Source organism: Anser cygnoides, chromosome 18 (genome assembly GCF_040182565.1).
Source record: "Anser cygnoides isolate HZ-2024a breed goose chromosome 18, Taihu_goose_T2T_genome, whole genome shotgun sequence".
NCBI classification, from domain to species: domain Eukaryota; kingdom Metazoa; phylum Chordata; class Aves; order Anseriformes; family Anatidae; genus Anser; species Anser cygnoides.
In genome coordinates, this window is record NC_089890.1 from 8,855,354 (window position 1) to 8,869,463 (window position 14,110).

The window sequence follows — 14,110 nt, forward strand, 5'->3', positions numbered from 1 at the left end:
ACAAATTCTTACTTCCCTGTGATTGTGCTTGAGAATAACTAAGTCAAACTGTAGTAACAACAGAAATAAATATTAAAATAGCCAACTTTACTGGAAATAATATAATTTTAGATTAATAAGATCCTTTTTAAAGGCAGTTAAAAACAAAAGGAAGTGATAAAAAATAACATATGTGCACTTGCATATTTCTTGAATTTTTAAATATCACCACTCATCCAGCAGCAAAGAGAGGTCCTAACTGTCTCTCCAGATTCTGTACTAGAAGTGGAAAAAGCAGAAAGATGATGGACAGGAGGGGGACACAACGCACAAGCATGCATGTCCTTCATCCATCCAACCACACTAATGCAAGCCCCACATCTCATAACCGACGCAGTCTATGCAATACACATGAAAACATTTAGTCTAATGGCCTTCTGAGAACTGGGAGTACGACCACATTTGGAGCACCATAACCTCAAAAAAACAAACAAAAAAAATCTGCCAACAGCAGAAGGCAACAGAAACACAATTAGAGGCTATAATTGTGGTCAATGAGAGGTGGAAGTGAAGAAAAAAAAGGAAAGATGAAGCTGTAAGTGGGGGGGTGCCTTATCCCCCACCCTCAGCCGCACGGGAAGGCACTGATAAGACAGGAGGAAGAGAGCAGGGCGTAACAGCAGAGGAGGCACGTGGCTACACACTGGCACTGCAAAGGTGCAGCAGGAGCTAAAGGATGGGGATCCTGTACAAGATCTCACTCCTTTTAGGAAAAGAATGACATTGTGGTACAAGAGCATGTAAAACGACACTGAAATGCAACATTCCCCTCCCCTCTACACCTCCTATTCTTGTCACAGGCATTCAGACGTGCCTGCACGCTCTCCTAATTTGACCTCTTTACATGCCCTGCAGATCCCATCTTATCTGCTGATCTCTTGGTATGAGCATATTTACATTCTGTCATATGCAGGGGGGTGGCGGTGCTGGCATTTGCCTGTAGAATTACCGCCACCATTCTGCTTATCTCTGCTTTATTACCCAACTCTGCAGCTGTGGATGCATGCACTTGACTTCAACTCCGTAGGTGCAGGCACCCTCCAACCTCACACGTAGCAGCATCTGCCTCTCCCTCCAGCATTTGCTTACGTGCATCCGGCAGACGGAATATTCTCCACCAATCTATTTCTTGGTCAGGGAGGGTAATGCCACCTTCCTGCTGTCACTTCTCCATGTCCCATACATTCAGATTACATTTAAATATGGCAGTCTTCTTGCATCAAATTATAACTGTGCGTAGAGACTGTAAACAATCTGATCCAGGCTTTCCTCACCACTGTTTCTTTTTGTTCATCATGACAAACCTTGTCTTCCTCTACTCAGACACGACCAGGATCCCCCTGTACAGCTCACGGCTATCAGCTCTCGCTGCCTCTCCGATCCTTCCACCAGTTCCTGCTCCCACGCCAGACCAGAGGCTGCTCATTTTCATTTTTAGCATCCTTGGCAAACTACGACACAAGAAATCAGCTTCCATTTCTGCTCACTCAATGAAGGCAAGACTGTTTTTTCAGACCAGTATTTTCATACCATCTTCTCGTGTTCTTCTGCACATCTCGGAGCTTTCTCATATAAACATTTATAAGAACTGTTACAGACTTTGGAATTCTGCCTTAAATGTCTGACAAAGATAAAGTTAGGTCACGTATTCTTTCATACAGCTGCCAACCATGCTGGCCGATCGTCTGTCTCACTGAATACAGACAACCAGAAGGGGCAGAAATAAGTATTTTTTATTCTCTGCTTCATAACTCAATCCATTCTTCTCCTACAGTGTCCCAGGTCATGACTGACATTCCCGGACTCTGTGGTAAATCATACAAGGGATGGGGAAATCCTGTAGTGTTAAACGGATAAAATTAAAAAAAGTAATACAGGGGAAGTTGGAGTAAAGAGCCAAAGAAGAAAATGCTGGGTCTGAAGATACCTAGATGAGAAAAAGCAGTGATAACAGTTTCAGGAGGTGGGAGGACACACTTAGTCCTGTGATAATTCGAGCTCCTCAGACAAGGAAACGATTTAACATTGTTTATTTCTAAATGTACAACAACGTTTGTCTCTTTGGCCAGCTCAAACTACTGAAAAGACCCAATTCAAACTTTCCCTTAAAAGCTACCGTTTGCACTTACGTTTTCATATGCAGAGAATATTGAATAAGTTACAAATCATTTAGAAGCGGATATTACAAGAGCAACAGTCATAGCTTCGTTTCAGATCTGGTTCCAAGAGGCAATACTAATTTCAACAGCATCTCCTGATCTGCAGGTCTCAAAATGCTTCAGAAAGACACGTAAGTACGTGCTATCCTCAGCATGCACATGGGAAAATGAGTCACTGAAAGGTTAAGAAATCTATCAAAGGCTACCCAGGAAATAGCCAGCGACTGAATCAGAACTAAGACTCAAGTCCCCAAGTCCCAGCTTGTGGATCCATGGCGTTTTAAGCCGGCAAAAGCCAGCGCTGCCACAGAGAAAAGCAGTTCTTCCCTTGGGAAAACATGACAGGTTAAAAGCAGGAACTATTTTTAGCAGGCTGGGTCCCCAAAACACTCAACTCGTGGCCACCCAAGTGTGTGCAGCAGCAGAGGGAAGCGGTCAGAGGGCAGAATCGCCCCTCGCAGGGTTACCCCGTCTGCCACTCGCACGCTCGGCGTCGTGGGGAAAGACCAGGTGCAGGGGTGAGTTCTGGTTTTCTCCACATGCACAGAACAAGCCAGAACTCCTGCATTTCGGGTAATTTTTGTGCCATCTTGAAGCCTTTAACCAACACTTGCTAATTAAATTTCACATCCTTTGCGGGGATTTTCCTCATCTTGTTTTTGAGCAAACTACGTGATATAAAGAGTGCAAAGAGTTAGAATACAGTTAAGGAAGGCTTAAATCAAGTTGTTTTCTAAAAATAAAAAAATCAGCAGCCTCAGTAAATCAAGCTCTGATGCAACCAGCCTATAGCAAAACAAGGAAGGCTCGGCCTTAGGCAGGGGGTGGCCTACAACCCATCACTAAGTTGAGTCGGGGATATTTATTAAAATTTCACTCCAGCATAAAATGAAACTTCCAGTGAAGAGACTGCTTCAGCAGTGGTTAGAAAGGTTTTATCCGAAGCATGATAATAATACCCGTGAATAATCCGTTCTGTGATTTCACTTCATAAAAAGTGAGTATTACGAGGGAAAACAAAACCCCAAAACAGGCCGTACTGAACAACCAACCCACTAAAGCAAACAACAAGAAGAGATTTCATGAACTAAACAGACCTGTGTTCGTACCTTCAAGTCAGTGAACATTCCAACTCACAGACAATAACACAAAATTACAAGTTGAGAGTCACACAAGTAAGCCCTTCAAATACCCTGCTGGATATGCAAAACAAACCTTCCTAGTATTTTTATTTTGTCAGATAATCATAAGTCTGTTTAAGCACTTGTCCAAAAACATCGAATTTGCATGTCGGGGATATACAAGAAAAAACTAACACGCACATTTTCAACAGATTTCTAAAACAGTGGAGTATGTCCAACCTCCGTATAAAAAAGCTATTTGATCAACCAATAGATACAGTAAAAGGGTAAATTTTACTTACCATCTAAAACCTAACTGCTCGGCACACTAACAGAACAGTTAGAAGCTAGGACTGACTTAGCAGCCTCTGCCTCAACTAAAAAAAGCACCAGACATTTCAAGAGCAGGTATTAGTCCTTCAGTCACGGCCTTAATGCCCCGCTATGAGCACAGTCATAAGACAGTTATTCAGAAAAACAGCAGTGAAAAGAGTTAGTGACAAAGAAAAAAGTTTGGGTTAGACCTGATGATCTCAAAGATCTTTTCCAACCTTTTTGATGCCATGGCCTGTGTTAACCCTTTAGTTAGACCCTTCAGGTCTAACTAAACAACGTTCTGCAAAGTAACGGGATGGAACGCTAAGGGAGAAAACCAGCCACAGGATAGGACTGGACAACCCTCAAACGTAACGGATTTTCACTCAAGAACCTTCCAGAAGGCAGATGTATGATAAATATGTGCTTTACGACAAGAATTGAAGGAATTGTATTCCAGCTACAGTGCCCAAGCTACCAGGTGTGCTGGTAAGTATGAAAATCCGCTGGGGATACCCCAGAAGACATGAAGGATTCTTTACATGCTACAAACAAGGATTCTTTACATGCTGCAATCAAAAATGTAGCAAGTCAACTCCAAGATGAATGACAATTTACGTAACAGCTCTTTAAACAAGCTGCAGAATACACTGCCTCCCATTTTTAGGAAACAAGCAGAGATACCACCCCCAAAGCTCGGGACCTCTTCCACCCTTTTTGAAATCTCCGTCCACTCGGTTTTATGCTGCAGAACACTCCAAAGCTCACAGTTGAAGCATACGGGCATATGCTATTAGGATGAGTGAATAAAAACAGTGAACATGTTTTCTTTAAGTTGAAAACAACCTGTTGAATTTTCATGACAATTCCACGCATGCAAATGGCTTTTCTTCTTCTGCAAAAGATGTTTAGAATGTATGATAAATTCTTGAGAATTTTAATCTCGTGTAGGTGCACTCCCTCTTTTCACAAGGCTATTGACATAGAAAATTGCTATTTCTACCCTGCTAGAAATACAGTAAAAAAAAAAATGGGGGAGAAAGAAAAGTTAAGAAATGCCCAAACATCTGAGCTTGACTCCTTCTCATACCTTGAAATTTCTAGTAGCGTACAACAGTGTTTTATTTCTGAACGTCCACAGCATAAACTTACAATTATGCTATACAGCGTCTGACTCAGATTCTACATGACATGGAAGCATAGTATCCTTTAATTTAGCCAATTACAGAAGTGACAGAAGTCAAGGAGCGTTATAGCAGCCCATTCAAGATGTCACATTTACTCTCTGTTAGCACGACTTCTCCATCTGCATCAAGATAGCTCAAAAATGAAAACAGGATTTTACACTTCAAATTTTAATAGAAAGAGGTTTCCATTAAGAGCCTTCCAACTCCTCAAGGTACTTAAGTAATAGCTTTTGGAACACTAAATATTGATTAAGTTAGAAAAGAGTACTTCCAAAGGATTTTTGTTGCCATACCAAAAGATAAATATTACTTAATTGCATGTGCAATCTGCAACCAAAACTCGCTACCAAATCTCAAGATCACATTTTTACAGTTCATGTTTAAATAACAGTTTCTCTTTCTCCTGTTTCTAGCTACTGTATTTGTAGAATTAGTGCTCTAGCAAATGGGGTCGATCAAATTCAGCTGACAAGACACTCTTCTCCAGGAAATTCTATTTTAATCTCTCTTCTGTAATTTATGAGCTTAAAGAAAAGTTGCTAACAAGTGTTATCAAGGCCTGGGGTATACACAACATTGCCATTATACGGGGGATCAGAACAGGACAAACTACGGCTGCATTAACATCTTAGGAAGTTTCTAATCAGCTACCCACTTTCCTCACCAAAAAAAAAGTGCTGAGCACATATATTTCAAAGAAAAGTAAATATTTTCAGAGTCTGCTCACCAGTTGCTAAAAATCTAACGCGCAGGAGAAAGAGTCAGTTTCTAATTTCTCATTTAGTGGATTCAGAGAGTCCCCAGGAGATGAAATCTTCTCGTTCCTGAGTTTTATCGAGGAACAGCACTTCCTGATCCTGCAGGAACCTTCCCAGCTCTCTTCTGCCAAGGAGGGTCACACTAACACCAGAACTATCCAAAAGAGGCAGGTTTCTCCTGTCCTCTGTTCAAAAAATGGAAGTGAGGGATGGAAACATTTCCTTCACTAAAAGTACTGCTGAGCAATGATTTAAACCAAAGAAGGATACAAACCTCACGAGGTTTTCTGGTTTCAAAAACATGTCTTTAGAATACAAGCTATCTACTTGCCTCCTAAAGAGGCTTAAAACATTCTGTTTTTCTCAGCAACACCAGATTCTCATTCCTGGTTGTCCCAAGACAGCAAATAGTACACAATTACTGTACACCACAGAAAATTTTCATGAGCCTACGACCAGAAACCAAGTCTACAGAACTGAATGTTGAAAGCACTTCCCCCCCTCTTAAGGCAAGTGCAGCAGCTCCCACAGCCCAGATATTCACCTTACCCCTTCTGAAGGACCCAAGCCCTGCCATGGGCTAATTCAACTGATTATGAAACATCAGCTGAAGCATTCAAACTTAACCCGCGAAGCTGTAAGGTGAAACAGAAACCACACTAAGTATCCTCCAATTCATCAGTTCGTAGCATGCAAGAGGCTCAAGAGATGCTACGCAACAGCAGTGATAAGAACTAGACAATCTTCCTCGAGTCATTCTCACTCACCAGTCAGTGCCAACAACTCACTGAGGTTTACCTGAATCCACCTAATTCTTCCCGTTTCACCCATGATTGTCATAATTATTTGTAATCTCAAACTACATATATATTATACACTATGCATAAAGTATTATTTCAAGACGGCATTTTTTAGTGTCTAGGCCTATTCAGACACTGCACAGGATATGCACAATCACCTTCTGGAAACAAAGTTTATTCTGATACACGTGCAACTGTGATTTATTGGCATTTATGATTAAGTTTGAGATGTTCTACTTCACATAGAACGCACCAACATATAAAAACACAATTCCTCACTGAAGCTTACATAACAGCCTCTCAGTCACAGAAAATGGTGAAGAATGGAAGGGATCTCAAACTATGAATGGTGTAATGAAACCTCAATAGCCTTGGGGAGGGTGTAAAAAACCCCAAAACGTCAAGGTTCTAGATGCACACAGGCTTACTCTTTGAAACCACAGTGAAACATCAGCACCTACAAAATAACAGCTATAAATGGCACGGGTAAGTGACCGCTTCTATGTGAAACGGTTTTGGGAATAACATTCCAAGAAAGGTAAATCATGAAGTTACACTTACTACGTGGGAGAATTCACACCTTTCACACAGCCCTTCTCTGATGGCAAAGCATTTTAAATGGCATAACGAGCAGAAACCGTAAGTGAAGAATGTGACTCTGAGACAAAACTCTATGGTAAATAACCAAGTATATATCATTTTTAAACTAATTCCTCTATTTTTTTCCCCAAAACCACTATTACTGAGGTGAAGGCCACAGCTGAACTGTAATAACATATGCACCTAGTTCAGAGAACAGCACTTGAACTTACATGGGCTTAATCTTCTAACACTAACAGAGCAGAATCAACAGGTTCATTAGAAGAAAGAGGCAAGTATATTTCCTAGTATACTTCCTGCATGAGTTGATTTATATCCCCGTTTGTTAGGCACCTTCCTTGAAACATGAAGGTACTTTCATTTAGGAGAGCAGCCACTTCCCAAAGCAGCCCCAGGTTAGCCCAGGATCCCCACCAGGAACTGCCCAGGGAGTGTCTGCACTGCGGGAACTCCATGAGTTGCACCATGGCCGTTTTCAGCTCTCCTCGGGACAAGCAGGCCTCTGACTCCACGACAGCTACAAACAGAATCGACCGAATGTACTTTCCCTGTAAGCCACAGCTAAACGTACGGCACAAGAGGGACAGCTAAAGAGACATTATATTAGTTTAAGCATATTTTGTACTTTGCCTTGTCCTTTTTCATTTACAGGCCTTCTTCCCCTCACTCTTTATGAATGTAATTTTGGTTTTACCCAAGACCAGTCCATGCGCACAGAATTTTTAAGTCCTGGTCAACAGTTTGTCCAGATAACGTCTGCACAAAAATTTTATTCCTGAGGTTTTTTTTTTTACTGCTGAGAATTTTGAACAATAGGATTTTTCAGAGGTGGGCGATGCATCTTTGTACCACTACAGTACCTCAATTTTGCAATAGCCTCTGTAATCATGAGCAGGTGATGTCACTGACTTCAAAACCACATAGACCAACATCCTCCTTAAGCCTGAAGAGAAAACTGCATATCAAATCAGTCTGGGAGTGGCAGCATTACACGAGTGGTTTAGATGTGAAGCTATTCAAGGACACAGAAATCTCTCTCAAGATATTGGGAGGAAACTTAGCTGCAAGGTAAGTTTGAGTTTCCTGCATGCGCCCCAGCTCGCTAAACTCAAGCCCCAGTAGGCCCGGACTGGGGTAGGCATTTAACAGATGGTGGATAAACGCTGAACTGGTACAGAAGAGGAAGGGAACATCACAAAACATCATTACTAGATGGAGACTCACTGAAGGGTAGAGAAACTCAAACCGAAGACATATTCAGCACATTCCCATCTATTTGCATAATTTAGAAATAGCCTAAAGTAAATATTTACAGAGAGCAGTCTGCACAGGTCAGAATTTTTACCTGGAACATTTACAGTACAGAGACCGGGTAACACGTTCAGTTAATTGCTTGTCATCTGAAACACCGATTCACATCTGACTGAAGAATACAAATGACTTGAAAAGTTCAAGACTGCATCCAGGAAACGTTTGTTTGCATTATGAAACCACTGTCTGGTTAGTAGTCTGTTCTCAAGATCGTACTGTGTTGCACTGCACCTGCATGAGGCATAGATCTGTTCCAACTCAAACAATTGTTAAAATCTTAACTTTAAGTAGCTACACACACAAGAACTCTGAACAATATTTTTGATCATACAGGAAAACCTTCACTGAAACCATTTTGTAGATAAGCACAGAAGAAGAAGAAAAGCATTTCACCAAAACTTCGACCGAGAGCTTTGAAAAAAATTAAACGCTACTGTTAAGAACATCATAATACAGAAAAAAAAAAAAGATTATACTTTTTCTGATACCGAAATGCAGAAAGGTAACTGGAAAAGTATTAGCCGTAGTTGAAGCAATCAGCTTCCTCTCCCTGCAAGCATCACTTGCTCATGCTGTAACTGAGAAATGAGGCAACTTAGAATATGCAGTAATAGAACCACAAGAACTGGGGAAGGGGACCAGAGGAGGAAATCGAAAAGAAGCTTTCAAGTCTGCCACTACTTTTACCTCAGTTTTTCAGTTTTCTAGACCCTTCATGATGCAGAACACGTGTGCCCAGAAAGAGTAACTAAAATGAGTGGTTGTACATGTAAAATGTATTCAGAATAAATCATCAGCAGCATAACATAGAACAGTGAATATACCTCAACTTTGTAGATTTTATTTAAATTTGGAGAGTTACCTTTAATTGGTTTGTACACTTACTAAAAAGCTAGAGAGAACTAACACTTGTGGAAGCAAACATTTGGAATATCCTCTCCATACACTAACAAATGTTCATTTTAACTCTTGGAAAGAAGATCCTAAAAATGGTACTCCTCCCCCTGCTTCAGCAACAAGTTTAAGTATTTTAGCAACCTATATCGAACAGGATATTATCAGCAGACAAATCAAACTACATATAAAGCACAAAATAATTTTGTTTCCTAGGCAGCCTATATTCTATCACATGGAAGAGCAATGTCAAGAAAAAATTAACTGTGTTATCGCAAGAAGGGTCACTGCAGTTGGCTTGTTTCCTCTGAACTTTTGAGCACGAAGGTCTTTCGTCCCCCAACACAAGACACTACATTTCAGCTAACTAGAAATCCCCATCAAACATTACATACTTCCTTTCCAAATGTCAAGGCTGTTTAGTTAATCAGGAATAACAACATTCAGCAGAGTAAAACTCCAGTGCAGAACTGCAACAGATCTGCACGGTCCTTATGCACCACGCCACAACGCTGTGTGTCCGCTTATCCAGGCACTTGAGCTGTACCCTCAGTCATCCTACGTACTACCATAGTGTTTCTTTTACAATAGCACCATTTCTCCCTCAAATCATAACGCCTGAAATAAAAAGCCTTGCCTGAGCTCTAGCAGCTTGTAGCTCTATTTTTATACCTAAAAATACTGCACAATACAAGAATACCGCTACAAAAGCGGGTACTCAAAACTAGGCATCCCTATCATTGTAGGAGGTTATCCTTTTTATTATTACTATGTTGCACCAACATTTACAGTCATGAACAGGTAAAATATTGGTATGTGAAACGTGAAGAAGCATATTTTGAACGGCAGCAGACTGCTCGGATCACCAACTTCGTTATTTACGAACTTGAGCCTAATAGTAAGAGCACAGACATCCATCTGGAACCTTGTCCAACTGCAAATGACTTGATACTGACAGCCTTTTAAGTGCAGAAAAACAAACTTCTTTACCATCCAGTCAGAGTAACTCCAGAAAAGCCCCTGCACTGTGCCCTCCAGCAGCCCGGACGGCAGAAGCTGGGGATGTTTACGGGTCCGAAATGGATAACTCAGTGTCAGCAGCAGCTCCCCACCGCTGACAGCCCCAGCGTGGGGCCGCGAGCAGGACATCTCCAGGAACTGATGCACTCCTGCCCAAGCTTCCAAGGGGCTGATTTGGATATATTTTAATTATTACTGGTTTGTTGGTTTAAATCGCACTTCTACCTACAGGACAGAGATGAGCACCCAACACAGCGATGCTCCGCACTTTCTCCCCAAACTTCCCCTCAGGGACCATCCTTGACCCCCACCCGCAGCCCCTCCGGACCTCGGGGCGCACAGTGGGGAAAAAAAGCGAAAAATAAAATAAAATAAAATAAAAAAGCACCCGGGGCAGGGGGCACCCCCCGCCCCAAGCCACACCTGACCCGCCCACCTCCCCCGCCTCCTCCCTCAGGACCCCCCCGGCTCCAGCGCCCTCCCCCCGGGCCCGAGAGCGGCCCCGTCCCCGGTGAGGAGGAGGAGGAGAAGGAGGAGGAGGAAGGGATGGCCGGGGCCCCCGCCTCTTCCCCCTCCTCCTCCTTCTCCTCCTCCTCACGGCGGAGGCGCTAAAGGCCCCGCTGCCATCCCCGGGCCCTGCCGGCCCCGCTCGCCGCCCCGCCAGGCCCCCTGCCCTTACCGACGGCGCGGCGCGGGGGCGGCCCGGCGGCGGGCTCCGGCGGGGCTGGGCGCTCGCAGCCTCTCACCTCAACCTCAGCGCCACCGCCGCCGCCATCTTGCCTCCCCTCCCCCGGCTCGCCGCGCTCCGCCCCGGCCCGCCAGGTCCTGGCAGCTAGCGAGAGAACGGCAGCGCCGCTCCTCGGCGCTTTCTCCCGGCGGAGGGAGACTCGCCCCTTCCTCCCGACGTGCAGCCGGCGTGGCGTCGCTCGGGTGGCGGCAGCTCGCTAGGAACGGGGGGCGGGCCCCGGGGTGAGAGGGCGGGTTGTTATGCTCCTTCCAGGACCCGCTGGCCGGTGCGGCGGCGGGGAAAGGCTCCTGCTCCCCCCCCCTCCCACTCCCAGCGCTGAGGGGATCTGAGGGGGGGCGGCCGCCATGAGGCGGGAGGCGCTGAGGGGAGCGGGGCAGGGGGTGCTGCTGAAGGGCCCGGAGGCGAAAAAAAAGGGCGAAGCGGTTTAAATGAATAAAAATAATAATCACAATTAAAGGGAGGCGGCCGCCGAGCCCTCAGGCTGCGGCTGAGGGGACGAAGGGGGGCTCCGGAGCTTCGGGACCCTCGGAGTGGGGCTGGGGGCTCCGGGACCCCCTCCCCCGGGCACCCCCGTGTTGGGCCTCAGCCCTGAGCAATGACTGGCTTTGGAAAAACGGGAGAGGTTTAAAATCTTGAATGTTTTGGGTGCTTTTTCCCTTTCCTTGAGTGAGGAAAATGTGGTGCAGGTAGCTGTTTTAATAAGGTTTTTAAATCCTTGCGACGTTTTATCTGCAAATGTGTAATTCTGGATGTGTTGGGATCACAAATGGTTCTCTTATCAGGTTTACAATGGGAAAAATACCATTACACGAGATTAAATCATCCCACTGAGAAAATGTTTTTGTGTCGTTACAGCTTCCACTAAATACCAGAAGTCATACCCTACACATGGGATGTGCGTCCGCACAGTTATTTGCTCAGAGTAATAAAGCAGGGGCTCACCCTGTGGCAAACAGGTGACTTTTACTTATAAAACATGCATTTTATGAAGTCTGTCGTTAGTACCAGAGCTGAGTTCCACTCTGCTAAGTGCTACGTTAGTGTGACATGAGGCGTCCCCAAGGCAAAGTGGTTGCAGTCTTTTATCCCAATACACAGGATGACTGCCTCAATTCACTTTAACGATATAGATATCCAAATAGAAGCGTGAGGGCAAGTCAGGCAAGCATCTTGAGAGGTTTTAGGTGTTCTTCAGATGCTGAATTCTGCTAAATTGCTTTCCCCATTTGACTCTTTGAACCTGACCCACTGCCACGCTCCATGGCTGAGGTAACGTGCTTGTCTTCCATGTTGCCTATTTGTCTTAAACAGCAAAGCTTCCAAGCCACCGTGTATGACTGCCTTTTGCATATTTATTTTACTACTTCCTGCTTTCTTTTGCTCTGTAACCTTCTCCAGCGGTTGACTTCATTTCTGAGACATATCCAAACATTTTTTTCCCTTGTAGCTGCGCTCAGGATAACCGACAGATTTGCAGACAGCAGAAAGTGTCTCTGAAGATGTGCTCCTCGTGCCCTGCTTCTGAGCTTTCGCTTGTGCGTCTTCTGCAGCCACACAGCACAGGGACAGAAGGTACACGCAGTACAGCCTGAGTTTGTCACTGCTGCTTATTACTCGTTAACGTCCATGCAGGGTCAGGCAGTGCGCACAGGGCCGGCTGGCCCCATTCTCCTTGGCTTCCCGCACTAACGGGCCTGGCCCTTATTATAGCCCCTCCTGAGGGGTCCTGTTCCCGGCTGGACGAAGCCGGGGTGCCCCCTGAGCTCTCCTTTCCCTGGCCAGCCCTGGAGCTGAGCAGCCGGTGCGCGGCCCCGCCCGGAGGCGGGACAGAGATGGGCGGGGAGGAGGAGGCGGCGGGGGGGGACCTTTGGTGCCGCGGAACCTTCGTGCGGGCCCTCGCGGGTCCGCCGGGGGAGCAGCGTGAGGCGCCCGTCGCTATGGCAGCGGGGTGGTGGGGCTGGGGGCTGCCCGTACTGCCGGTGCTGGTCCTGGTCCTGGTCCTGGTGCTGCTCGGGGGCGCCCGCCGCCTGCGCCGCCATTTCGCGGCCGCCCCGAGGGGAAGCGCGGCGGGGGAGGCCGCTGGCGCCCGCGCCTTGGTGCTGACGGCGCACCCTGATGACGAGGCCATGTTCTTCGCCCCCACGCTGCTCGCCTTGGGCAGGGCCGGCGGCCGCCCCGCGGTGCTGTGCTGCTCCGCAGGTGAGGGGACGGGGGGACGCGGCGGGGACAGCCGGCTGCCCCCCCTCCACCTTCCCCCTTTAGGTGTCGGCCCGGCCGTGACGTCAGCGCGGGGCTGTAAGGGATGTGACGTCATCGTGGTGCCCCCCCCGCGTGACGTCATTGCTGTGCTGACCCTCTCGGCCTCCGTTGCAGTGGCAGCAGGCAGCTGCTGGGGAAGAACTGTGCAGCAAAGGCCCTGCCGTGCCTCTCGTCTTGGGGTTTGGGCACTATTCTGGGCTGTGGCATGTCGTCCTGTCCTGCCACCCGTTGGAGTGACCATGCATACGTGTCTGCAGCCAAAATGCTGCTTCCTGCAGGGTTTTAGTAGCTTGAGAAGTGTTAAAATCCTCTTACATATCCAAACCGCTATGGTTCCACAATCAAATCTCATGCTGCAGCACTGACACACTTTCAAATTGCATGGAAATGTCATTAAGTTGTATAAAAGCATTGTTTTATTCTTTGCATCTTGTAATTCTGTGGTCTCGTAGAGGACTTGCTTTAGGTGATCCGGTTTTATTGCACTGTAACGATACACTCACAGTAACACATCTAAAGATACCAGTTGCATGTCAGTCTAATCAGAGAAGAACAGCCCCAAAGAGAAGCTGAGGTCATGCTGTCCATCAGCTGGCTGAAAGGCAGCCTCAGTGGTGTCCTCGTTTCTTGGAGAGGAGTGTTCTCCAGGACCTCCAGGGAGGTTCCTCGGCCTGTGTGGTCTGTTTCAGTGCTACATTAGCTTTTCTTCAAATCACTTTGTCCTGAATCATTGGAGTGATTTAAGCTTGTTTATTTGTTCGATCTGCCGTGAATGTGGCAATCAGAGTATCCCTCCATAGCAGCTTCTGACTTTTTTTTTTAAGGCTGTTATCTGCCTTTCCTGTATTATCTTTTCTAGACTAAACAACACAATTTCTTTCAATCTTCCTCATAAATCC

The 14,110-nt window shown here is 45.7% G+C and overlaps 2 protein-coding genes across 10 annotated transcripts in view; one reads left to right on the forward strand and one right to left on the reverse strand.

Annotated features, from left to right (window-relative positions):
* Nucleotides 1-11,090, reverse strand: part of NCOR1 (nuclear receptor corepressor 1) — an 84,675-nt gene extending 73,585 nt beyond the window's left edge. For 3 of the 4 annotated variants that reach the window (XM_048074225.2, XM_048074226.2, XM_048074223.2), the window contains exon 1: nucleotides 10,884-11,022. The gene's annotated coding sequence lies outside the window, so the exon portion shown is untranslated. Of the gene's footprint in view, nucleotides 1-10,883 lie in introns of all 4 variants that reach the window. The other variant, XM_048074224.2, reaches the window with a different exon arrangement.
* PIGL (phosphatidylinositol glycan anchor biosynthesis class L) overlaps nucleotides 10,900-14,110 on the forward strand; it is a 62,837-nt gene continuing 59,626 nt past the window's right edge. Inside the window, exons 1-3 of one of the 6 annotated variants that reach the window (XM_066979775.1) lie at nucleotides 10,900-11,026; nucleotides 11,808-11,908; nucleotides 12,400-12,524. In XM_066979775.1, the coding sequence (XP_066835876.1) occupies nucleotides 11,841-11,908; nucleotides 12,400-12,524 (193 nt within the window). In that variant the 5' untranslated portion in view covers nucleotides 10,900-11,026; nucleotides 11,808-11,840. Of the gene's footprint in view, nucleotides 11,027-11,049; nucleotides 11,174-11,235; nucleotides 11,909-11,960; nucleotides 12,222-12,399; nucleotides 12,525-12,823; nucleotides 13,152-14,110 lie in introns of those variants that run through there. The other 5 variants (XM_066979774.1, XM_066979773.1, XM_066979772.1 and 2 more) reach the window with 5 other exon arrangements.